Here is a 20911-nt window from a genome sequence, read left to right as displayed (position 1 = left end):
AACGAAATAGCAGGGGTTCCATTGTGCGGCACGGTTTGTGTTGCGCTGCGAGAGAATCACCCTGTATATTGATTTTTGAACCATGGACCATGGGTCCACTGTGACCCAGGACCTACGAAATATATGTATATGGATATTTGCTCACTGCAAGACAATATTTAAAGTAATAATCTAAAATTTAAAAAATAAAAATAAGATTTATATTATTGCTGTCTTAACATTCCATCTTTCAAGGGTTAATTATTCCGTCCATATAAGATTTAAAGGAACTTCGCTGTGCCCTCCCATGAATCATTAGTTATTGAATTATATAACAACGCAAGTTTTATTGTATCACTCGATTGTTTAAATAAATATTTTTTACCGAATGCACTAAATATTTGAAGCTGCTCGATGCCATGAGGAGTAGGGGATATCTTAGGCTTCATAAGAGACGCTGTCTCCCGTGTTTTACTAGATCGTTACGAACTGTAGACCGGCAACGTGTTCTTTCATCGCTAAACGCATTCTTCGTTTCCTTTCGCTTTCAAACAGCTCTCAGTTCTTTGCTTCTTGTTTCTTTCCAAGAATCGTTTGCACTGCATCGTTACTTTCTACGCAAATTGAGATTCGCATTGTCGAATTTTCGCGTGTGAACAAAAACTGATTCGCTCAGTTTAAAGGAACGAGGGGAAAGATGCAAGTTTACAGTGAAGATCCGAGATTGTTCCGTGTTTCCCGTGAAAAACTCTTGAACGAGAAGAACCCTGTACAAGAAAAGGTTTCTCTAACTCTTCGAGAACTTATCGAAGCTCTGCACGAAGCTTTCAAGACTGACCATGTTAATATTGACCATGTGCAAGATTTGATGGCGTGTTACAGGAGTAACCCCTTGGAATGGAAAAAATACGCCAAGTTTGATAGATATAGGTAAAATAGAAATATTTCAACCCCTTTTATGGATTTTGAAATTTAGTTCCTTAGAAGAAACCCTGGGAATATTATTTCGTTCCCATCTTTTTAATTGATACTTTCAATTATTTAAATTTAAGAGTATAAAGGGTCGAAAATAACAGTTATGTTATTTATTTAACTATTGCCTAATGAAAAATAAATCAGATTTATCAAAAGTGATTCTTCTGAATCTCGGTAAAAATCCCCATACGTTTTAACAAAAGCTCGTCAATAATTCTTGTAACTTAACAATTCGTCATTTGGAGGGTTTTCCATTGTAAACAACATTTCTGTACTTGTTACGTTCGCGAACAATCGAACTTCTCGGGTAAATATTTTATCGTTTCGCGTACAAACAGAACTACGTCGGACTTGAGAAATAAAATTAATATGACGAAGTTCATGATAGGTTATCGCTCGTTACTGTTTCTCTAACCCTGACGGTTTCGTAGATTTTCTGTTTCATTCGTGAAGCTAATCAATCTCCAATAACGAGGTACTTAACAGTCCGGTTATATATTGATACGCGAAGAAAGTAACTGACCTGATGAAAAAGTGTAAATAATTAACGATTAATAATTATTGAAAACATCAACACGTTTATCGGCGGGGGAATAACACGCTTGTAAAGAACAGATTTATTGTTCGTTAATACGAAATCAGAACGTTAGAAAGCCAACTATTCGTGCATGAATGTGAAAACGATAAGACGGAGGATTCCAGAATTGTTCGACAAAGACTAGTAACTTGTCTGATAATTCTAATGTGTTTCGTTAAGATAATTCGAAATATAGCAATTAGTACAATCCTTTGTTTTATTCGTGTTACAATTATTCTCCACACTGTAATAGCTGATGTAATTGATCACTTAGCAGCGTAGATTACGAAATTTTTCTAAATATTTATATTCGTGGAAAGGAACTTCCCCCGTGAATGTACGAAACGCAATTGCAAATCTGAAACAAAAATTGCTTCGCCAATCGTTAAGATAATAACGAGAATGTTGTTTATTAGGATTATGACATGCAATTGCTAATACGATCGATTTCCACACGACACGCGAAAGTACGAATACTGCAGTACAAAATAGAACATGTTATATTAAATATAAAACGAGGAATAATTAAAATCATATGAAGTTATTTTGTAATTAGGGGATACTAGACTTCCACCCCATCACCCTTCATTTTTCTAAGGTCAATGGGTTAATGTTGTAAGAAATCATTGTGGTATAATTTAATTAGACCAAATTGAATTAATTATTCTTAAACGATTTAGTATTTTTTGTTACCACTGTGTTCGAAAAAGTTCAACCCAGGTATGCGGAACACTGGAAGATTTATGTGTATTGCACGTAAATCGATGGTGTATGTTCGGTGAACGGTTGGTTACATATACTTTCCACGTATGTCCCCCTTCTCTAAACTTTACACTTGATTCGGAATATCGGTTCTTTGACACGCGACACTTCAGCGATCGAAAGTATCTCGCGTCTTGATAAAATCTGTAACAATAAAACCGGTTAATTGCCTCTCCGTAATCAGTAATTATCCTTGTGACATGTCGAGCGTGATTCACGTCAAGGAAGAAATCTATAAAAAGTAAGTTAAACTAGTCGTTTTATGCAGATACACGAGAAACTTGGTCGACGAAGGAAACGGAAGGTTCAATCTGATGGTTCTGTGTTGGGGAGAAGGACATGGGTCAGCCATACACGACCATGCCGATGCACATTGTGTCATGAAAATTCTACAGGGTGAACTTTGTGAGGTATGATAAATTTTTTTATATTTAAAATGAATATATTTGTAATATTCTTTTTTATTTTATAGACCAGATATGAGTGGCCCAAGAAATGTAAGGAGAATTTTGACACGGAGGAACCGGAAGAACTTCGAGAATTAGAAAGAAACACTCTCGGACTAAATGAAATATGTTACATTAATGGTACCATTGTTAACCTAACCAGTTTTTACTTAATTTGAACATTACGCGCGATTTAATATAAATTCTACGCATCAGAAGCATCATAAGATAAAATAAATGTTACTAATTGCCAATTAAATGTAAAATAATTTAAAAAACTTGGGAATGATACGAGTGAAAATAAATTAATAAATAATCACACTTTCAATAATATACATAACGCTTTGAGACGATAAAACGATACATAAAAACAACGATAATAGAGTATCTCAGCATTTTGAAACGTTTAAATCTGTCGAAAAAAATTGATACGGTACAAAGTATAAAGAACATGTAATTTCATCTAATTGGGTAAAAAAAAAAAATTGTATTAAAAAATTTACTTGCATACTTAAATTTTCTAATGTGGAAGGTAATGAACGTTTTACTGCACCTCATTAATTTTTGTATAGATTCCCTGGGACTGCATCGAGTCGAGAATCCAAGTGCAGTAAACCCTGCAGTTTCGCTGCACCTGTACTCGCCTCCATTCTCCTCGTGTTCAGTTTTCAATAAGCAAACTGGTCAAAGAACAACGTGTACAGTCACCTTTTGGTCGAAATACGGAGAGAAGAGAAATAGGGTAAAATTCTGTATTATTTATTTTTGCTGTAAAGATAAAAAGAAAATGAAATGGATTAAGATGGATCTTGTTTTCTATTTGCAGGAGATTCAAGACGCCAGGTGTCCTGAGGATAACTAATTTATCATTGTAGCATTTTTCGTTAAAGTTTCTGTATGTTAACTGAAATGAGAAAATAGAGTAAAATTTAGTATGTTCATACGTAGTTTTATAAAGTTTTAAGTACTTAAATGCGTTTAAGATTTGCTAAGTATTTCTACTAATATATATTTCAATTCGAATGATGATCGGTAAAGAGAATGTTCCTCCAAATTTTTATACGTATTTGCTTGTTATATGTTACGAAAATAAAATGAATTTATCAAGTTTGGATGTAGTCAATGAACCACAGAACATTTAAGATAAAATGATTAACGATATCGTAAATGATGCTGATTTCTCAGCTTACACCAAGGATAGTCGATGTTGTATTCAACTCGCGATATATATTTATTTCGATCACAACTTGAAATACAAGCGAAGTTTTTGATACAATATTCGTCGTGACAAAAGTAGAATCTAGTATTTTATAGAATCGGAAAAATAGGAAGGTGGGAGTTATTGTGGGTCCAGTGGTCGATAAGAGATGAGATCATGAGGTCAAGATTTGGAGATGACTAGTTCAGATGAATCATTAGGAATAGAAGGAAGGATTTGGGGTGTTTGTTGTTGAAGGTTCACTTATAATACGATGAGAAAGCCGCACTATCTGAGTACGATAGTGAATGATTCGGTATATAACATCGGTTACGAACTTAAAGTAAATATTAATTCATAATATTGATATATAATCACTTTATAAACACGGTACTAAAATAGAAAAATTCATTTAAGAATTTCTTATACTAATAAGTAATAAATATTGAAACAATAAATCGTGACAAATAATAGTGTAAATGTAAGTAAAATATACACAATATTCATTTAATCATAAGAGATAATAAAATATATGTGATTATTGATTAAATAAATTTTAAGAAAATAATTTAAAATTCTATCACGGTAAATTGCATTTCAATAAAAATATATAAAAACATTAATATATTTTAAAAGATTATACCACCATATCCAAATATACTGAAATAATAAATGTTATTTGTTAAAACAATTGTTTAATACAAGAAAATAATAAAATTTTGAAGAATAATGATGAAATAAATTTCGGTACACCGATTAGCATCCAGGTGATGCTCGATGAACCGTTGAGGACGAACTGAAGCGGCGCAGGCTCATTGCAACTTCTCAGCCGCGGTTGTAAACAATAGAGTGCGTGCGCACACCCACCGTCACTACACCTATGTACAATATTATAGGGTGTACAACTCTAGAAATCTCTTGAAAATTATTTGTTTTAACGTTATATTAATTAAAAATATAATTTAGTACTTAAAATAAATTTATATATATTTAAACTTTCATATTTTACAACACTTACTAAATCATTTATTAAATTCTCTTGTTTGTGTTTTACTGTTAAATCTTTATATTTATAGCCCAGGTGTTTATGTCTATCGTTTGCCATAAAATTTTCAAGGGTTATTGTAAAATAAATCATTTGCTAAAATTTTAGGAAAGTATTTATATCTCCGTTATATCCAACTGCTTCAACATGTAATGGAAAAAGCCAAGGATAGAGAAGCTGAAACCTAATGGTATCGATGTTGCTTTTATCCATGCCCAGATACTGTAAATTTTATATAAAATATAAAAAAACTATAAAATATATAAATTTGCATTTATGTAATTAAAACTATTGTCATTAAAACTAAAAAATAAACAATAAACAAATTGCAATAGCTTTCAATTGTATTATTTATGAATTTCCAAGTTTTGATAAAATTTCATTTACTCACTTATAAACATGATCGTTTATTTTAAAAGGCGAAGGCGTAGGAATAGAACCACTATCATAGATAACCACTGGTTTAATTGGCACATCATCCGCGTTTGTTCTAGTTTGTTCAATTTTAAAAACCACGTGTTCACCGTCAATAACCTATGCAAAAAATAATCTTACCTTATTAATTACTTTCTAATTTAAAACAAAAACTTATCTCACTTTTCCAAACACCGTGTGTTTTCCATCTAACCATGGTGTAGATATGGTTGTGATGAAGAATTGACAACCATTGGTATCCTTTCCAGCATTCGCCATACTCACATACAGGGGACCATTGTGTCCAAGTTCAAAATTCTCATCCTCAAAATATTTCCCATAGATACTAATCGATCCAGTCCCATCATCATTTTCTATATCTCCACCTGGAAATCATTAATGGCTTGTTGAGCAAATTCGAATTTAACAAGGTAGCTTGTTTAATTACCTTGTACCATGAACTTCTTAATTACACGATGAAATATACTTCCCTTATACGTTTTTCCTGCTACTCCAGTTGTCGATAAAACAAGAAAATTCTTCACAGTCTTTGGTACAGTTTCACCGAATAAACCAATTACGATTCGACCAGCTGGATGGTCGTCTATCATAATGTCGAAGTAGACTTGATCGGTGACGGTCAGATTATCGTTCTAAAATAAAAATCAATAATATTAGATAAATTTGCTTTCGTACTGTACATTATAAGGTGATTTAGATTGTAATTAAAGTTGCAGAAAGGAGTAATTGTTTGATGGTTCGGATATTTTAACACTCTTTGGTTAAACTGATCCGAAAATGAATAAATTCTTAATGAAGCATTCTATTTATGTGGAATTTACTAATTATTATTAAACGTATTTGGAGAATATATTAATCAATTAGAATATTATTTCGAACATTAGAAGAAAGTATACTTATATCGATAATGTTTAAGATAGCTAAATTGGTTTCTAAATATTGGAAAGATAGCGTCTTATCAATTCTCTCAATCGTAAAACACATTGTATTCACGCGTTCGCAGAAAGTTATATATGTACGATACGTAACAACGAAGGAAACCTTATGTACACTATATAACTATAGATCGCGTCCGATCTATACTTCGATTCTCTTCTCACGATTCCTCTTTAATCCAATTTCATGTGGCAATACGTTATCCAAGTTTCACCAAATACTGAAAATTGCTTTCAATTCACAGAAAATGTATCCTCTGTCCAAGAGCACAACGCACCAGGCTTTCACTGCACTTTTACCTCATTTCTCGTCTGTTATTTCTACCATCATTCAAACATTTTCTAAATTTTGTAGAAATAGAAATAGTATTTTTAAAATTTCATGTCTCATTATTTCCCGTTAAAAATGTTCACACGACGAAATCTTGCACCAAATTCCTCAATGTATACGAGCTAACGGTATGCAGAAAAACGCAAACGCGTTTTTCGTAATGTAATGTTCTTGATATTAAGCAGGTACCTCTAAAGTTGAAGCCAATGCAACCAAACAGGCTATCGCCAACAGGATCTTCATGATTTTACGATTAGACACAGAAAACTCAGAATTTCCAACTTTTAACTTCATCGATTACGAGTCGAACGACGTCTATCAAATGCGATCAGAAGCACCGCGCGGAAACCAAATGAACGCTCCAAACGCTTGCGCGGAACGTGTACCGTTTCAAGCGTTTTGCCGCTATTTTGCGTCGACATATTTTAATTCTAAGAAAATTGACTGACGCTTAAAAGTAAATCACTTAAGAGTGTCTATCCCTAAATTACAATAATTAATTTTTAATTTATTTTTATCCTCAAATATTCAAAATTAGGATCGGTTATCCCAGAATTATTAGCTCGTATCCAAATATAAAAATCCTTTCATTTACCAAAATTTTTAATTAAATTAAATTTAAAAAAAGGGGGCATCTCGCGTGGATGTGAAGCAAATCCTCGTTAGGTCAAGGATCCTCGAGGCTGGCAATTCGATCGAGCTGCGATCGAAGAGGTACCGAGGTTCGCTCGTCAGGTACCGTTATTCCCGATCGTCGACCGGGTCGAATATTATAAAAGGTGGGACCATCGACGGTCCAAGGATAGTTGTTCGCGATGGAGAAGAGCAGTAGGTCGCGTGGTGCGTGGTTCACGTTTGCGTTTCTTCTCGCCGCTGTTCTCGTCGTCGAGGCGGCTGTGATCGATCGGCAAAGACGAGAATTCGTGATACCGGATTGGATTGAGATCGTGGACGAGCCTGTCGCCGAGAACTCGCAGACAATTCAAAGGGCGGTTAGAGTTAGGGATGCCAAGGTGAATTACGGGGGAGCACAGGTGTGGAGGGTTCAAGCCTCCGAGAGTCAAAAGGACCTGGTGTCGAATGTGACGATGGACTTTCAAGAAGCTGGATGTTCGTAAATCTTTTTTTATCAATTCACTTCGATTCAACTTCATTTCAAATCTTCATTCAAAGATATTTTATCTCTTATCGTGATCGATATCGTTTTCGAATTACAGAAGTTTTCTCTTATCTCTGTATCTAAATTAATGAATCCTTCAAATTCTGCAGATTAATTATCGTTTCTTAATACAGTGCTCTCGTTATGGGCTAGCAACGAAACAGGAGTAGATGTGATGATTCGTTCAGAAGAAATTCCGAGAGTGGCTCGTTATTTGCAACAAAAGGATCTACAATTCCAAGTGGTAATCGAAGATGTGCAGAAAGCGATAGACGAAGAAAATCCATCGCTTTCCGAAGAAGAGATGGAGGAACTGGAAGGTCGCAGAGGTTTGGAGAATCTCTTATTTTCTTATACATCATCAAAATTATTTCAAACGATCTAATGTAAATTTCATTTTGCTTTATATACTCTTTCTTGGAAAGCTTAATGTTTCCTCTTCATCGCTGTACTTTACAGAAAGTACTGGGGCACATGGTAAAAAGACATTAAACGACTATTTGTTCGACAGTGAAAAGTTGTTTCACTTGTCATTTTACCCGTTCCACTGACACAAATGGCGATGACTTGTTTAATCGCTGTTGTGCAGTCTAATCACGTAGCGAAGAAAGCTGACGGGAACGAATGGTAGTAGACACGTGCGAATTCGAAAGTGATTATGATAAGCATTCATCTTGACCATTAGACGTTCGGTATAAATTAATCATTAAAAAACTAACGTTTCAATTTTTAATAAAACTCCACGTTAGAGGTACATATTTGTACATTGCAAAATTAAAAATAATGAAATGTAGCTATTTTTATTTTTATTAATGTGCCTTAATTAGAAACTGAAGTAATTAACTGATGTTTCATTTTACATGGAAAAGGAAATATCTGAAATTTCCCTAAAAATGTTAATTCTCATTAAAGTGTGTCATACCACACGCAGTCATTTCCAATTATAGTAATTAACGAGTTAATGACGTTATAATACCTGTACCCATATTCTGGCGATAATAAATCAATGAATCCTCAAACTATCACTCGGAATCATTAGTTGCTAGCTATTTTTCGATGGAAAGGTATGATCGTACAAACCGAGGTTACCGTCCTCGTCGTGAGTCAACCTGCTAACCCAGTTCCGGTTCATCGACAATGCTGATTAACATTAACAGTTATATGTGCTCGTGTGTGATGGTGTGCGTGCATCTGCAGCACACGTAGTTTTCACGAATAACCGCGTTGTTTCGATCCCGTTAACCCGTTTCCAGTAAATCGTCAAAGAACTGGCAATTGGCCCGACTGGAAAGTTGTTCGAGAAATCGGGATGTCCAGTGGAGAATCGTAAACAAAGAGCGATCTTTGATAGACCTGATAGAATTGTTATTCTCAGAGAAGAATTCGTGCTCATTAGTTATTGCATAAAATTAATTAGTATAGAACTTTCTCTTTCCAATTGTTTGAAAACATCTTAGGTATTTCCTTTCTCTGCCCATATGAATTTCCGTAAAGAATCTATCCATTTAATCAAAATTTCTGGCTACGATTTTAACTAACCATATCAATATTAAGCTTCTAAGTAATTTTCTAGCTCGTTACGCTTGGTGGCAGGGAGTCAGGGTGCGAGGTAGATATCCACGTCCTCCTCGTCCTGTTCGTTATCCTGTAGCTAGCGTACCCGGTGGTTGGCACTTTAGGGGTGAGCTTCTTGCACGCACAATCCGCTTCGTCGATTCAGACTCATCTTTACAAATTTCTTTTAAAATCCTCTCGATCGATCCATTTGATCGAATACAAATTCAGTGTCAATTCGTATCTGAATCCACGGAGCGGAATGTTCTCACATATCGTTTAAGGACATCGAACGTGCAACCATTGAATAATCTTGAAGGTATACCTGTCAGGTCATCGAATGGAGTGGACAAGTTACCATCGCCTCGAAGACATCCATGGATACCTTGATTACCTGGCTGAGACTTTTCCAGACGTCTGTTCTGTAGTCAGTATTGGAAATTCTGTCGAGGGACGACCTCTTAAGGTATTTATTGCTCTACAGGAACCCATGTTGTAAACATCCTACAAGTTATAACAATTTATTTGTAATTTAGGTTTTGAGAATCAGCAATGGGAAGCCCAATGAGCATGCATTATGGATCGATGGGGGAATCCACGCTCGTGAATGGATCTCCCCAGCTGCGGTAACTTACATCATCAACCATCTGGTTGAAAACAGTGAAGATTTAGAGGCTGATTACTATATCCTCCCTGTAGCGAATCCTGATGGGTACGTTTTCAATGATACCAGCTTTCAAACGAAACAGTACCATAATTATATATTTACAGATACGAATACACGTTCACGAGGGATCGTTTATGGCGAAAGAACAGGAAACGTCCTGTAGGTAGCATGTGCACCGGAATTGATCTAAACAGAAACTTCGGTTATCGCTGGGGTGGTATGGGAACCAGCAAAGATCCCTGCCGTGAAATCTACGCAGGTTCCGGGCCGTTCTCCGAACCGGAAACGAACGCCATTCGGAATTTCTTCGAGGCTAGCGCTGCTAACTTCAAAGTCAGTTACATTCTTTCTCTCAACGACGAATGAGTTAAAATGAATTCTCTCGTTACTTTTGCTCTCCAGGCGTACCTGACGTTTCACAGTTACGGTCAGTATATTCTATACCCATGGGGTTACGACAAACGCGTCCCACCGGATTACGCGGATCTGGAAAGGGTTGGAAGACAGGTAGCCGCGGCGATGAAGAAAGCAGGTGGGGCAAACAGCGAGTACACGGTCGGAAACAGCGCTACCACTCTGTATGCGGCTTCCGGTGGTTCCGACGACTGGGCAAAAGCGATTCTAAAGATGAAATACGCTTACACGATCGAGCTAAGAGACACTGGAAAGCATGGTTTCGTTTTACCAGCTCGTTACATCGTCCCGACAGCGAAGGAAGCATTGGCCGCGGTAATGATCGTCACAGAGGCTTGCAAATTATTGTAATTACTCGTTGTATAAATACAAATCAATACCTATCCTGATATTGTACGTACGAATTCGTGCACTGTAATTATTAGCTGATAAGTAAGAGCGTCTATTTATTAAACAGAATAAACAGTTAACAATAATTTCCTTATTTTTTATTGTTTATTATATCGTGTGATTTATTTCTATTGTATATATGTATATCGCTAACATTGTGCTCGAGCGGTAGCCGTTGACACTCTAGCAATATTATTATGCCAATCGGCAATGTAGTGTTATGCATACATCATAATATTAATAATCCAATCAATATAAGGGTATACTTCCGTGTAGATCGTTGGTGCACCGAACGTACCACACGGAACGATTCCCCAGGAAGCGATGCCGATCAGTTCATAATTGGTGCCGTTACTCACGACCAATGGACTGCCAGGGTCACCCTAAAACCACAGTTACGATGTTGAACAAAATCATTCAAATTAGTTTAAATAAAAATTTGATTCCTTACATTACACGTGGCAAAACCACTACTGCGGGGACCAGTACAAATGGTGTTGACAGATAAGGAAGATGAACCTGTAAGCTGTATTACAGATTTGTTACAAGTGTCTATGTCTATCGTATTTAGTTTCAGGAGTTGAAGTTTGTCAGGCATAATTGGAGCGTATGTTCTCCAAGATGATCCCCAGCCTGTTAAGGTAACAGCAGCTCCGTTCGATACGTTTCCTGATTCCGGTAGATCGATACTATTGACGGAATCGGTGTACTCCAATGATTTGGACAGTCTCAGCAAGGCGATGTCATAGGGACCCGCTTCTCTAAAATAGCAAAATCAGTGTGTCAATTATAAATTGATAAAATAAAGGCTGAAGAAAGAATAATGTTATCTTGTTTATTCGATTATCAATACTATTCATGGAAGATTGCGATAAAGATAAAAGTGTACTTACCCATCATAATTCCTCTGTATGATAGATTTTTCAACAAAGACCGTTTGTTCAGTGCGTTCCTTGATTTGCAAGTCATGCTTTCCTACCTTAACCACAAAGTCACCGTAGGGTGGAACCATCAAAGCACAGTGTGCTGAAGTGAGGACCCATCGCTCGTTGATAATAGCTCCGCTACAGAAGTGAGTGTGAGAAGTGTGACCCCATTGAAGGGAGGCTTGCCATGGGACAGATTTTATTGGAACTTCCGTTGCTTCATTGGTATATTTGGGGTAAAATGGTAAAGGATAACCGCGGTATGGTTTCCCGTCTTTAGAAAAAAGAATGCAATTTGATTAGTTTAAAAAAGTATAGAGGAACAGGATTAATAGAGAAAAGAATACTATTAATAATAGACTTACCAGAGCTAACTACGGCAAGAAAGGCAATAAAGACAATCAGTTTCGACAACATTTCGATGGTATGATACGTCTTCACTCGGTTGGATCTTATATACTAGCATATACGATAGCACACGTGTGCTATGTTTAATCGCACCTGTTAAAATTATGCTGGCGTGAAAACTTTGTGCAATAGATAAAACGTACCTTCTGCAAATATGTAAATAGAACATAGATTGGCTTCAGTTCAATGGATCCTTTCAGTTGGAAGGGAAACACATAATCCGACACAGACAAAATGATAGCACACTTGAAAAATAAAGATGTATTGTATATTTCATATAACGAAACTTGTGCATATATGTTAGCATCGGGTACTTGGTGGAGGTGAAACGCGTGTCAGGGTCATTACATTTAGGGACTTCGACCTATTTTTCAATGGGTTATCGATACCCGGAACCATGTGTCTGTCGTCGGTGTTGGGAAATACAAATCGTTGTAATTACACGTTATATAAATACAAATCAATACCTATCCTGATATTGTACGTACGAATTCGTGCACTGTAATTATTAGCTGATAAGTAAGAGCGTCTATTTATTAAACAGAATTAACAATAATTTCCTTATTCTCAAATACACGAACAAATGTTTTAAAACGTATTTTTAATCCAGTCAACATAAGGGTATACTTTCGTGTAGATCGATGGTGCACCAGTCGTACCACACGGAACGATTTCCCAAGAACTGATTCCGATCAGTTCATACTTGGTGTCGTGTTTCGCAACCAATGGACTACCAGAGTCACCCTAAATTCACAGTCACGATGTCAAACAAAATCATTCAAATTAGTTGAAATAAAAATTTGTTTTCTTACATTACACGCAGAGAAGCCACCAGTGAGGGGACCAGCGCAAATGTTGCTGTCGGCCAAAGGAGATGAACCTGTAAGCTGAATTACAGATTTGTTACAAGTGGCCATGTCTATCTTATTTAGTTTCACGAGTTGAAGTTTGTCAGGCATAATTGGAGTGACTATTCTCCAAGTTGATCCCCAGCCTGTTAAGTAAACAGCGTACGGTATGACTTCTGATTGCGGTAGTTCGAGACTTCTGACCGAATCGGTGTACACCAATGGTGTGGACAGTTTCAGCATGGCGATATCGTAGGGACCCGCTTCTCTAAAATTGCAAAATCAGTGTGACAATTATAAATTGATAAAATGAAGGTTGCAGAAAGAATAATGTTATTTTGTTTATTGATTGCGATAAAGATAAAAGTGACTTACCCTTTATAACTCTCGTGTATGATAGACTTTTCAACAAGGGCCGTTTGTTCAGTGCTCTCCTTGATTTGCAAGTTATACTTTCCTACCTTAACCACAAAGTCACCGTAGGATGGAACAATCAAAGCACAGTGTGCTGAAGTGAGGATCCATCGCTCGTTGATAATAGCTCCGCTACAGAAGTGAGTGTGAGAAGTATGACCCCATTGAAGGGAGGCTTGCCATGGGACATATTTTATTGGAACTTCCGTTGCTTCATTGATATTTTGGGGGTAAAATGGTAAAGAATAACCGCGGTAGGGTTTCCCTTCTTTAGAAAAAAGAATGGAATTTGATTAATTAGAGAAATATAAAGGAACAGAACTAATAGAGAAAGGAATACTATTAATAATAGACTTACCACAGCAAATTACGGCAAGAAAGGCAATAAAGACAATCAGTTTCGACGACATTTCGATGGTATGATACGTTTTCACTCGGCTGGATCTTATATACGAGTCTCCTAGCGGATGTTGGTATCAAAAATTTATCGACAAGTACATACACCGTTTATCTTATTGCCGCAGGCTGTGATCATGTTCAATTCCATGAACGATGTATCTATTAAAATTTTAAGAACAGATCTTAGATGAAAAGCCGAGATTTTCGGAAATTTTAATTACTTGTAATTTCTAAGGACATTGACCGATCTCGATGAAATTTTCATTGAAAACTCAGATAAAAAAGTTAAAAAATTGCCTTTTACTATTTTTTTTCCCGATTTCGACAAATTGTAATTCTTTAAAACGACAAAAGCACATATCTTAGTGAATTAATTTGTACAGCTTCTCGAGAAATCTGAAGTCATTTGGTCCAATTTTAAACGAGGTACTCTGTTTTAAATGGTGTACAAATACTTTTTGGACCCACTGTATGTAAGTACATATAATTATTTGAATTGAAGCATGGAAAGTTTTTTCCCAAAATTGCACCCTTTATTTGAACGAATTCAACACCATGAAAATACAGTTTCAATTTTTCATTGGGACCTTTGATTAAAAATACAGGAGTACAACTGATGTTCTTGGAAAGTCTAGCTGATAACACAGTTTATTATTTTCCAATTCGAATTTACCTATCCAGTATGGAATTCACCTATATCTATAATATTATAGCTGTTCGTTTTTATCACAAGTAATCGTGAATCATTTTACTTTTTCCGCTGTTGCAACGAACACGTCTTCCGCGAATAATCATTGATACTTCTGTCGAGTTTATCATTATCAGTGACTCGTTAATATTTTTGTAAGCAGGCGGAAACGAAATGAAAGATAAAAAATATCTTCGTCGTAACCAATATAACTTTGTGATTATAAACGAATCGCTATTTATTCAACAAAATAAGCAATTAACAATCTCTTTGGTGTGGTTCATTAAGAATAATTCAACATGATCACGGTGATCCACGTAACGAAAGCGGACACTCTGGTGTATACAGAAGGTGCGTTCTTTCCACCGCACGGAAATAGTCCCCAGGATACGATCCCTACCACTTCCGCTTCTCCAAAACCGTTTCTTGTCACTAATGGCCCTCCTGAGTCACCCTAAAATTGAAAACAATTTTTCAGCACAAATTCTATAATTAAAAATTCAATTGCACCTTGCAAGCTGACAGACTTCCGTCCAAAGGACCGGTGCAAACGTTTGTCGAATGAAGAGGATTCTTCTCCTTTCCTTTCAAGCTTTTGTCAAGCGTACTCTTGCACAAGTCGTAATCAATTATCGGTAATAAAGCTGCTTGCAGGTTCTCCGGCTTTTCCGGAGCGCGTGTCCTTCCGATGCTACCCCATCCGGTGAGCATAACGTCTCCCGTGGGAATGGAGCCAGGATACGGTAAGGACACCGTGGAGACGAATGGATTTAAATCGAATGGTTTTTCCACTTGCATCAGAGCAATATCATACGGTGCGACGGTTCTAAAACACACCGTTTCTCATTTAATTCTTAACCCTTTCGTTCCTCTTGACACCTTGGGGCGCTAGAAAAATTTGCTAGCCTCGTGTTATAAATCACAGGACTCACCCATCGTATTCCGGATGAACGAAAACTTTGTCTACCAGTCTGCTCTGTTCGGTATCCTCGAAAACACCTAACTTATATTTACCAGCTAAGATCAAGAATTCTCCTCTCGTTGGAGTGAGGGTTTTGCAGTGGCCAGCTGTCAGTATCCAGCCAGCAGTCAACAGACTGCCACCGCATATGTGTCTAGCAGGTATCTTTCGTTCTCGATCGCCCCAATGCACAGAAACTTGCCAAGGATGCAGTCCTTTCTCGGCATCCTTCCCTCCGACTATTCTTGCCGGTCTTTGTGCCAGCATAGCCATGTACGACATCATATCTGTCGAGAAAAACCATGAAATTAAATGAAATAAAATGTTATTCAAGCAGAAGGAAATATTCTCACCGCTGGTTCCGCTGTACATTAGGAGACTGAAACTTAGGATAATTAACAATTTTCTGTACGTCATTTCGTGAAATTTTTTCGTCCAACACCATCGGAGAATCGAGATTAAATGACGATCTCGATACGATGAAGGTGAGAGTGATCGCGGAACAACATCCTGATGAACGGGATCTTTCTTCCTACCTGTCAGCTTGTAAACTAGTTCTTCTCGTTGTACAGACTTCCATTGACCATTTAGAGACGATTGATGCAATTTCTTTTTCACTGTCACGCATTCATTTTGACTGTGAATTAAGACCATGACGATCGTGTCGCGGAAAAGGAAAGAAGGACGAAAGAGCTGTTAGTCGACTCGTCACTGAGTCCACACTATTTTCGGTTTCTGTAAAGTGGACTTAAGTTATAGAGAAGTTTATTTTTGGTTTTATTTTACATATATCAATATAGTTGCATTTCACTGTATATATCTGTACATATTATTCATTAGAAAAAATAAAAGTTTCTTAATTCTTAGACATAGTGGTTTGAATCCAATCAATGAAAGAAGAGGTTTTGGTATAGACAGATGGTGCACCGGTTGTACCGCATGGGACGATTCCCCAGGACACGACACCGATGAGCTCGTTGTTGAGGACCAATGGACCACCGGAGTCACCCTGAAACCACGATCGTGATAATTAATAAAACGGTACCAGTTAGATCGGACAGAATTGCAAGATTTCTTACGCTGCATGCCGAGTAGCCACCACTGAGAGGACCAGTGCAAACATTGGTCTCGTGCAATGGAGATGGGCCGGTAAGAGATTCCACGGCTTTTTTGCAGGTGGCAAGGTCGATCAGAGGTAACTTGGCGATTTGAAGTCTGTCAGGCATGATTGCATTGTTAGTTCTCGAAGTTGATCCCCAACCTGTCAATGTAGCTGTTCCGCTTGGTATGCTTCCTGCTTTTGGTAGACTCACTGCCTTGACTGCGTTGCTCATCTTCAAGGGTTTGGACAATTTCAACAAAGCGATGTCATAGGGAGCTACGTTTCTAAAAATGTTCAATTAGCAAAATTAGAAAGCAGGCTTGAAATTTTAATGCAGTGCATTCAGAAAATGAAATTATAGAGTTTGAAGTCTAGTCTACCCTCTTACCCAGGGTATTGTGGATGAACGAAGGACTTCGCAACTTTGATTACTTGTTCGGAATTTTCCACTGTGTTCAAGCTATGTTTTCCACTTTTAACCACGAAGTCACCATATGATGGAACAGCAAGGACACAGTGTCCAGCTGTAACGATCCATTGGCTATTTATGATAGATCCACCACAGAAATGTTGGAAGGACATGAAACCCCATTGAAGAGAGACTTGCCATGGGGCGGAACCTGGCTGAGCTTCCGATCCTCCAACGATACGACTGTCTAAAAATGGCGTGGGGAACCCAAGGTAGGGCTTTGCTGTTGAGAAAGAAGAACAGTGTTAAAGTCAAGGTGTCGTTTGAACAATGTGACAATACAATTCTAATTTAATATTGTATATTATTTTAGATCGTAATATTAGTAAAAATTCACTTACTGGCTGCAGCCACTGCAAGAAGGGCAATAAGGATGATCAACTTCGAAGACATTTCGATGGTTTGACGCATTTCGATGCTGTTGGATTTTATATAGGAGTCGCTTTTCCTGATACCGATAACAATTTCTTATCGACAAAGGTAGCTTTTAATCCCTGTAAATGACAGCGGTACTCGTTAGATTAAAATGATTGCAGCATGTCTAGAGATTTCATTAATTTTTATGATCGATCTATCGATCCTTTATCTGTCGGATTTAAGATTGCGAAATTTGGAATTTCCTTAAAACTCGGACTATCAAAAATCTTAATTAAAAAGTAATCGATAGAAGAATCATGTTTTAGACAGTTCATAATGTATGCCACGTGATTGTTAATATTCAAATTGGGATAAAAGATTATATATCAAAATTACGAACATGTGACATTCTAAACGTGTTACGTCCTTAAAATAACAATAATAATTTTCTACTACGATTGTAGTGCAATGATTAATTAAGGTTATCTATATTGACATAGCATATGTACCAATGATCATGAACTACTATTTCAATTATATTTTTTTATTTTGGAAGGTCTAAGTAACGATACAGTTATACATTATCTTTAATTATTCATTCTTCTTTTAGAATTTTTAAGCTGATAACGTGATATTGTTCTCATCATAGCTTCCAGTATTTCAATTATTAGATATAATCTGCTTGAATGGATTTACTTTCATCGATACGATTGTAACGGTTTGATTGACACACAAGTATCCTCAATCCATCATATCTACCCCGCCATTGAGAAATTATATTTGCTTGCTACGAAAAATTATCGATATCTGGAGTTAATCGAATCGTACTTGCAATTACTTTCGCCCGCGATGTGCGAAGAGGGGCAATGGTGAGATAAGGAACATACGTGCTGAAATTATTATTATTACTTCTTTATTTGTTGTATTCTATTTTTCTCTCAACTTGTCACATATGTACTGCGGTAAGTATTACTACAGTACAAGTGATAGCGAATTTGTTGAAAAAAGAAGTTGTAATTGTAGTAGCCGAAGAATGCGTGCTAGGTTGTCAATGCATGTTCTGGTGGATCCAGTCAATGTATGAGGCGACACGGGTGTATACAGACGGCATGTGGCTAGCTCCACATGGGGTTATTCCCCATGAGACAATACCAACTTGGACAGCTGCAGCTCCATTGCCTTGGGCGAGTGGGCCACCAGAGTCACCCTGCAGACAAGAAATAAACGCATGTTGAAAGGAAAAAAAAAGAAATTAATATTAATAAATGTGTATGCTAAATTCACTTTCTCTTTATGTCTTGAAAAAATTCCCTTTTCTGTTAATTCGCTGCCCTCCAAAAAGAACCTTGAATCTACTTACGGAGCAGGCAGACAGTTCCTTGCCAGAAGTGCCACTGCAGACTTGAGTGCTGAAGAGTTCAGGTTCTTTGCCAGCGGTTGGCTGGGATTTCAGTTCCTTCAAGCATTCTTCGTTGCTCAGGATTGGAACAACAGCCTTCTGGAGTTTGTTTGGTAGAGCAATTTTGTTGCTCTTGGATGTTGAACCCCATCCGCTAAGAATAGCCTGACCACCTTGATTTTCTCCTTGAGCGGGCAGGTGGATCGGCTTTACGTTGCTGTTGAATTTCAGGGGTTTCTCCAATTTCATAAGGGCGATGTCGTGTTGGGCAACACCTCTGCAAATTAATTGAAAAAAAAGGATATAAGTCAATGGGACGTGGAATTTTATTTAGCTTATCTCATCGTGTTTGCGTAGGAAATAGAGAATGCCGAACTGAGATTGTGGATTATCAAACAACCAATAAAGACGTGATAAGAGATCAAGTAGGCTGATCTAGTTTTTAATCTCATTTTCGAGGTTTCCGTTACGCACTTTGAAGAGTAATGGAGAGAGGGATGATGCGAAAGGTCACTAAAAATTTCATATATAGACAATAATATTTGAAATATTAAAAAATTTAGAAAACGCAATTTCAATTGCCCATTGTCCAGGAGATAATAACCATCCTCAACAAAATACAGTTCATAGAAATAGCAAAATTTTTCTTAATCGATTAATGCCACACCACTTAATTATTTTCGCTTGGAATATTGATTTGGACGGAGATTCAATTCTTACCCTGGGTATTGACTGTGGACGATAGTCTTGGCAACGTTGATAGTCTGTTCAGTGTTCTCGCTCTGTCGCAGGTAATATTTGCCAGCTGTAATCCTCAGTTTTCCAACCTTCATGTTACAGTGTCCAGCGGTCAGGATGTACCATTCATTTAAGATAGAACCACCGCAGTTGTGGGTGTATTGAATAAGGGGTGGGATTCCCCATTGTACGGATACTTGGTAAGGGAATTCGCCAGGCGTGGCGTCGACACCATCGGTGATACGTGGTGACAGGTTGTAGGGGATGGCCCAGCAAACTAAAAGGACAAGTTATAATTCCAAGTGAAATTAAGAAGAAAATATGACAGTATAACTATATTAATCTATGAATGAATTCGAGAAGTAAGAAAATGTTTAAATTCTTACCCTGGAGCACGAGAATGGCAGCCAAAACACACTTGGTCAACATTGTTACTCGCTTGTTTCGAAGTAACTTCTGAGATCAGGTTGAAACTACGATTTATATATGGTGTTACACATCATTATCTAGTGATAATTCAAAATTGTAATCGATAACGGGTCCTCCTGATGCTATTTTTACAACAAATACATCTGCCCGCAATGAGTACGTTACGATTATCATCCATTATCGTGATTTCTTTCTTGATTACTTGACAAGTAATTTTGATTTATTTTTTAAGTAAAATTGTTCACTTGTTAAACAGATTGCAATCATGGAAACTCCAAAAATATTATTCCTAAAGATTTTTTTCTTACTGTGTACTTATTAAATTTTATTAAATAAATACATCCCACTTAAATAAATACATGACACATAAATGACACCATACTCTAATCAACATTTAATTACACATTATTGATGCCAAGATCGAGAGTTTACAATATTTACAGATCGCTCATAGATAAAATCAATCGTATCATTAAAATGATGTTCTGGTAATTATTTTAGTCATGGTAATCCATTCGATGATGTTTCATAAGGTCCAAACTGCTGAACTTTACACTGTACCTCCAAGGACGTTGTAAAGAAACGAAATTGAGCGTTATCATCGATAACGATTGGACAGTTTATCTATTCGATTTGTTGAGCAGTTATCAACATCAGTCCAAACAGATCTTTATTACGATATTAACAAATTAACAATATAGGTTCTGATTGAAACAGATACCAGAGACGATTCATGAGTCCGCAGTACGCTGAAACCATTACGTTATTAACGATGAATTTTACGTGTTGCAAGTGACTAGACGGGCGATCATCCTGATCCCAGCCCAGATTTCGCGAGCTGTGGGCACGACTCGCTGGAAGAAGAATTCCGTAAGTACCACAATAGCAAATCTCCAGGGTGTAGGC

General features: G+C 36.9%; 7 protein-coding genes across 8 annotated transcripts; 2 read left to right on the top strand and 5 right to left on the bottom strand.

Moving 5' to 3' along the window:
- Positions 1–469: 469 nt before the first annotated feature.
- Positions 470–3847, top strand: LOC114879976 (cysteine dioxygenase type 1). Its single transcript, XM_029195461.2, has 5 exons — positions 470–909; positions 2562–2703; positions 2766–2880; positions 3312–3481; positions 3566–3847. The coding sequence occupies exons 1-5, from the start codon at positions 677–679 to the stop codon at positions 3599–3601; spliced, it is 696 nt and encodes a 231-aa protein (XP_029051294.2). The 5' UTR covers positions 470–676; the 3' UTR covers positions 3602–3847.
- A 716-nt stretch (positions 3848–4563) lies between these two features.
- On the bottom strand, positions 4564–7016 carry LOC114879972 (peptidyl-prolyl cis-trans isomerase 6-like). Of its 2 annotated transcripts, XR_006830060.1 has the most exons (6): positions 6873–7016; positions 5845–6049; positions 5580–5782; positions 5374–5516; positions 4956–5204; positions 4564–4815 (listed from the first exon to the last, which is right to left on the bottom strand). XR_006830060.1 is itself a non-coding variant. In XM_029195455.2 (5 exons), the coding sequence occupies exons 1-5, from the start codon at positions 6975–6977 to the stop codon at positions 5099–5101; spliced, it is 762 nt and encodes a 253-aa protein (XP_029051288.1). In that variant the 5' UTR covers positions 6978–7016; the 3' UTR covers positions 4907–5098. The 2 variants fall into 2 exon arrangements, 1 of the variants encoding a protein (XP_029051288.1); XM_029195455.2 differs by lacking the exon at positions 4564–4815 and having other exon boundaries at positions 4907–5204.
- Positions 7017–7498: 482 nt separating this feature from the next.
- On the top strand, positions 7499–10828 carry LOC114879973 (carboxypeptidase B-like). Its single transcript, XM_029195456.2, has 6 exons — positions 7499–7793; positions 7977–8171; positions 9729–9862; positions 9933–10108; positions 10168–10396; positions 10466–10828. The coding sequence occupies exons 1-6, from the start codon at positions 7499–7501 to the stop codon at positions 10826–10828; spliced, it is 1392 nt and encodes a 463-aa protein (XP_029051289.1).
- A 136-nt stretch (positions 10829–10964) lies between these two features.
- On the bottom strand, positions 10965–12351 carry LOC114879970 (trypsin-1-like). Its single transcript, XM_029195453.2, has 4 exons — positions 12159–12351; positions 11761–12067; positions 11319–11628; positions 10965–11250 (listed from the first exon to the last, which is right to left on the bottom strand). The coding sequence occupies exons 1-4, from the start codon at positions 12208–12210 to the stop codon at positions 11086–11088; spliced, it is 834 nt and encodes a 277-aa protein (XP_029051286.1). The 5' UTR covers positions 12211–12351; the 3' UTR covers positions 10965–11085.
- Positions 12352–12447: 96 nt separating this feature from the next.
- Positions 12448–16174, bottom strand: LOC114879982 (transmembrane protease serine 9-like). Its single transcript, XM_029195448.2, has 8 exons — positions 15483–16174; positions 15061–15376; positions 14842–15004; positions 13968–14021; positions 13822–13923; positions 13425–13731; positions 13014–13317; positions 12448–12945 (listed from the first exon to the last, which is right to left on the bottom strand). The coding sequence occupies exons 1-8, from the start codon at positions 16163–16165 to the stop codon at positions 12790–12792; spliced, it is 2085 nt and encodes a 694-aa protein (XP_029051281.2). The 5' UTR covers positions 16166–16174; the 3' UTR covers positions 12448–12789.
- An 85-nt stretch (positions 16175–16259) lies between these two features.
- On the bottom strand, positions 16260–17533 carry LOC114879969 (trypsin-like). The gene is made up of 4 exons (XM_029195451.2): positions 17424–17533; positions 17002–17305; positions 16591–16897; positions 16260–16520 (listed from the first exon to the last, which is right to left on the bottom strand). Exons 1-4 carry the CDS (start codon positions 17491–17493, stop codon positions 16368–16370), a joined length of 834 nt encoding a protein of 277 aa, XP_029051284.2. The 5' UTR covers positions 17494–17533; the 3' UTR covers positions 16260–16367.
- An 802-nt stretch (positions 17534–18335) lies between these two features.
- LOC123988452 (trypsin-1-like) lies at positions 18336–20036 on the bottom strand. The gene is made up of 4 exons (XM_046288633.1): positions 19963–20036; positions 19559–19853; positions 18800–19115; positions 18336–18646 (listed from the first exon to the last, which is right to left on the bottom strand). The coding sequence occupies exons 1-4, from the start codon at positions 20003–20005 to the stop codon at positions 18488–18490; spliced, it is 813 nt and encodes a 270-aa protein (XP_046144589.1). The 5' UTR covers positions 20006–20036; the 3' UTR covers positions 18336–18487.
- Positions 20037–20911: the final 875 nt, after the last annotated feature.

The sequence above is a fragment of the Osmia bicornis genome, chromosome 14, assembly GCF_907164935.1.
Source record: "Osmia bicornis bicornis chromosome 14, iOsmBic2.1, whole genome shotgun sequence".
Taxonomy (NCBI): domain Eukaryota; kingdom Metazoa; phylum Arthropoda; class Insecta; order Hymenoptera; family Megachilidae; genus Osmia; species Osmia bicornis.
This window is presented reverse-complemented; position numbering and strand designations above follow the sequence as displayed.

What these genes read in the sequence shown, in the direction of transcription:
- LOC114879973 (XM_029195456.2), top strand. Translation starts at nt 7,499, where the DNA reads ATGGAGAAGAGCAGTAGGTCGCGTGGTGCGTGGTTCACGTTTGCGTTT. An exon ending in CCTGTAGCGAATCCTGATGG is followed by an intron (nt 10,109 to 10,167) that starts GTACGTTTTCAA and finishes ATATATTTACAG; the next exon opens with ATACGAATACACGTTCACGA. An exon ending in CTAGCGCTGCTAACTTCAAA is followed by an intron (nt 10,397 to 10,465) that starts GTCAGTTACATT and finishes TTTGCTCTCCAG; the next exon opens with GCGTACCTGACGTTTCACAG.
- LOC114879976 (XM_029195461.2), top strand. Translation starts at nt 677, where the DNA reads ATGCAAGTTTACAGTGAAGATCCGAGATTGTTCCGTGTTTCCCGTGAA. An exon ending in GCCAAGTTTGATAGATATAG is followed by an intron (nt 910 to 2,561) that starts GTAAAATAGAAA and finishes CGTTTTATGCAG; the next exon opens with ATACACGAGAAACTTGGTCG. An exon ending in ACGGAGAGAAGAGAAATAGG is followed by an intron (nt 3,482 to 3,565) that starts GTAAAATTCTGT and finishes TTCTATTTGCAG; the next exon opens with GAGATTCAAGACGCCAGGTG.
- LOC114879970 (XM_029195453.2), bottom strand. Translation starts at nt 12,210, where the DNA reads ATGTTGTCGAAACTGATTGTCTTTATTGCCTTTCTTGCCGTAGTTAGC. An exon ending in ATACAGAGGAATTATGATGG is followed by an intron (nt 11,629 to 11,760) that starts GTAAGTACACTT and finishes TTGCTATTTTAG; the next exon opens with AGAAGCGGGTCCCTATGACA. An exon ending in GTGGTTTTGCCACGTGTAAT is followed by an intron (nt 11,251 to 11,318) that starts GTAAGGAATCAA and finishes CTGTGGTTTTAG; the next exon opens with GGTGACCCTGGCAGTCCATT.
- LOC114879969 (XM_029195451.2), bottom strand. Translation starts at nt 17,493, where the DNA reads ATGCGTCAAACCATCGAAATGTCTTCGAAGTTGATCATCCTTATTGCC. An exon ending in TCTTGCAGTGGCTGCAGCCA is followed by an intron (nt 17,306 to 17,423) that starts GTAAGTGAATTT and finishes CTTTCTCAACAG; the next exon opens with CAAAGCCCTACCTTGGGTTC. An exon ending in GTGGCTACTCGGCATGCAGC is followed by an intron (nt 16,521 to 16,590) that starts GTAAGAAATCTT and finishes TCGTGGTTTCAG; the next exon opens with GGTGACTCCGGTGGTCCATT.
- LOC114879982 (XM_029195448.2), bottom strand. Translation starts at nt 16,165, where the DNA reads ATGGTCTTAATTCACAGTCAAAATGAATGCGTGACAGTGAAAAAGAAA. An exon ending in TCTTGCCGTAATTTGCTGTG is followed by an intron (nt 13,732 to 13,821) that starts GTAAGTCTATTA and finishes TTTTTTCTAAAG; the next exon opens with AAGGGAAACCCTACCGCGGT. An exon ending in ATACACGAGAGTTATAAAGG is followed by an intron (nt 13,318 to 13,424) that starts GTAAGTCACTTT and finishes TTGCAATTTTAG; the next exon opens with AGAAGCGGGTCCCTACGATA.
- LOC123988452 (XM_046288633.1), bottom strand. Translation starts at nt 20,005, where the DNA reads ATGTTGACCAAGTGTGTTTTGGCTGCCATTCTCGTGCTCCAGG. An exon ending in TGCCATTCTCGTGCTCCAGG is followed by an intron (nt 19,854 to 19,962) that starts GTAAGAATTTAA and finishes TTGTCCTTTTAG; the next exon opens with TTTGCTGGGCCATCCCCTAC. An exon ending in GTCCACAGTCAATACCCAGG is followed by an intron (nt 19,116 to 19,558) that starts GTAAGAATTGAA and finishes ATTAATTTGCAG; the next exon opens with AGGTGTTGCCCAACACGACA.
- LOC114879972 (XM_029195455.2), bottom strand. Translation starts at nt 6,977, where the DNA reads ATGAAGTTAAAAGTTGGAAATTCTGAGTTTTCTGTGTCTAATCGTAAA. An exon ending in CATTGGCTTCAACTTTAGAG is followed by an intron (nt 6,050 to 6,872) that starts GTACCTGCTTAA and finishes TTTTTATTTTAG; the next exon opens with AACGATAATCTGACCGTCAC. An exon ending in AACACACGGTGTTTGGAAAA is followed by an intron (nt 5,517 to 5,579) that starts GTGAGATAAGTT and finishes TTTTTTGCATAG; the next exon opens with GTTATTGACGGTGAACACGT.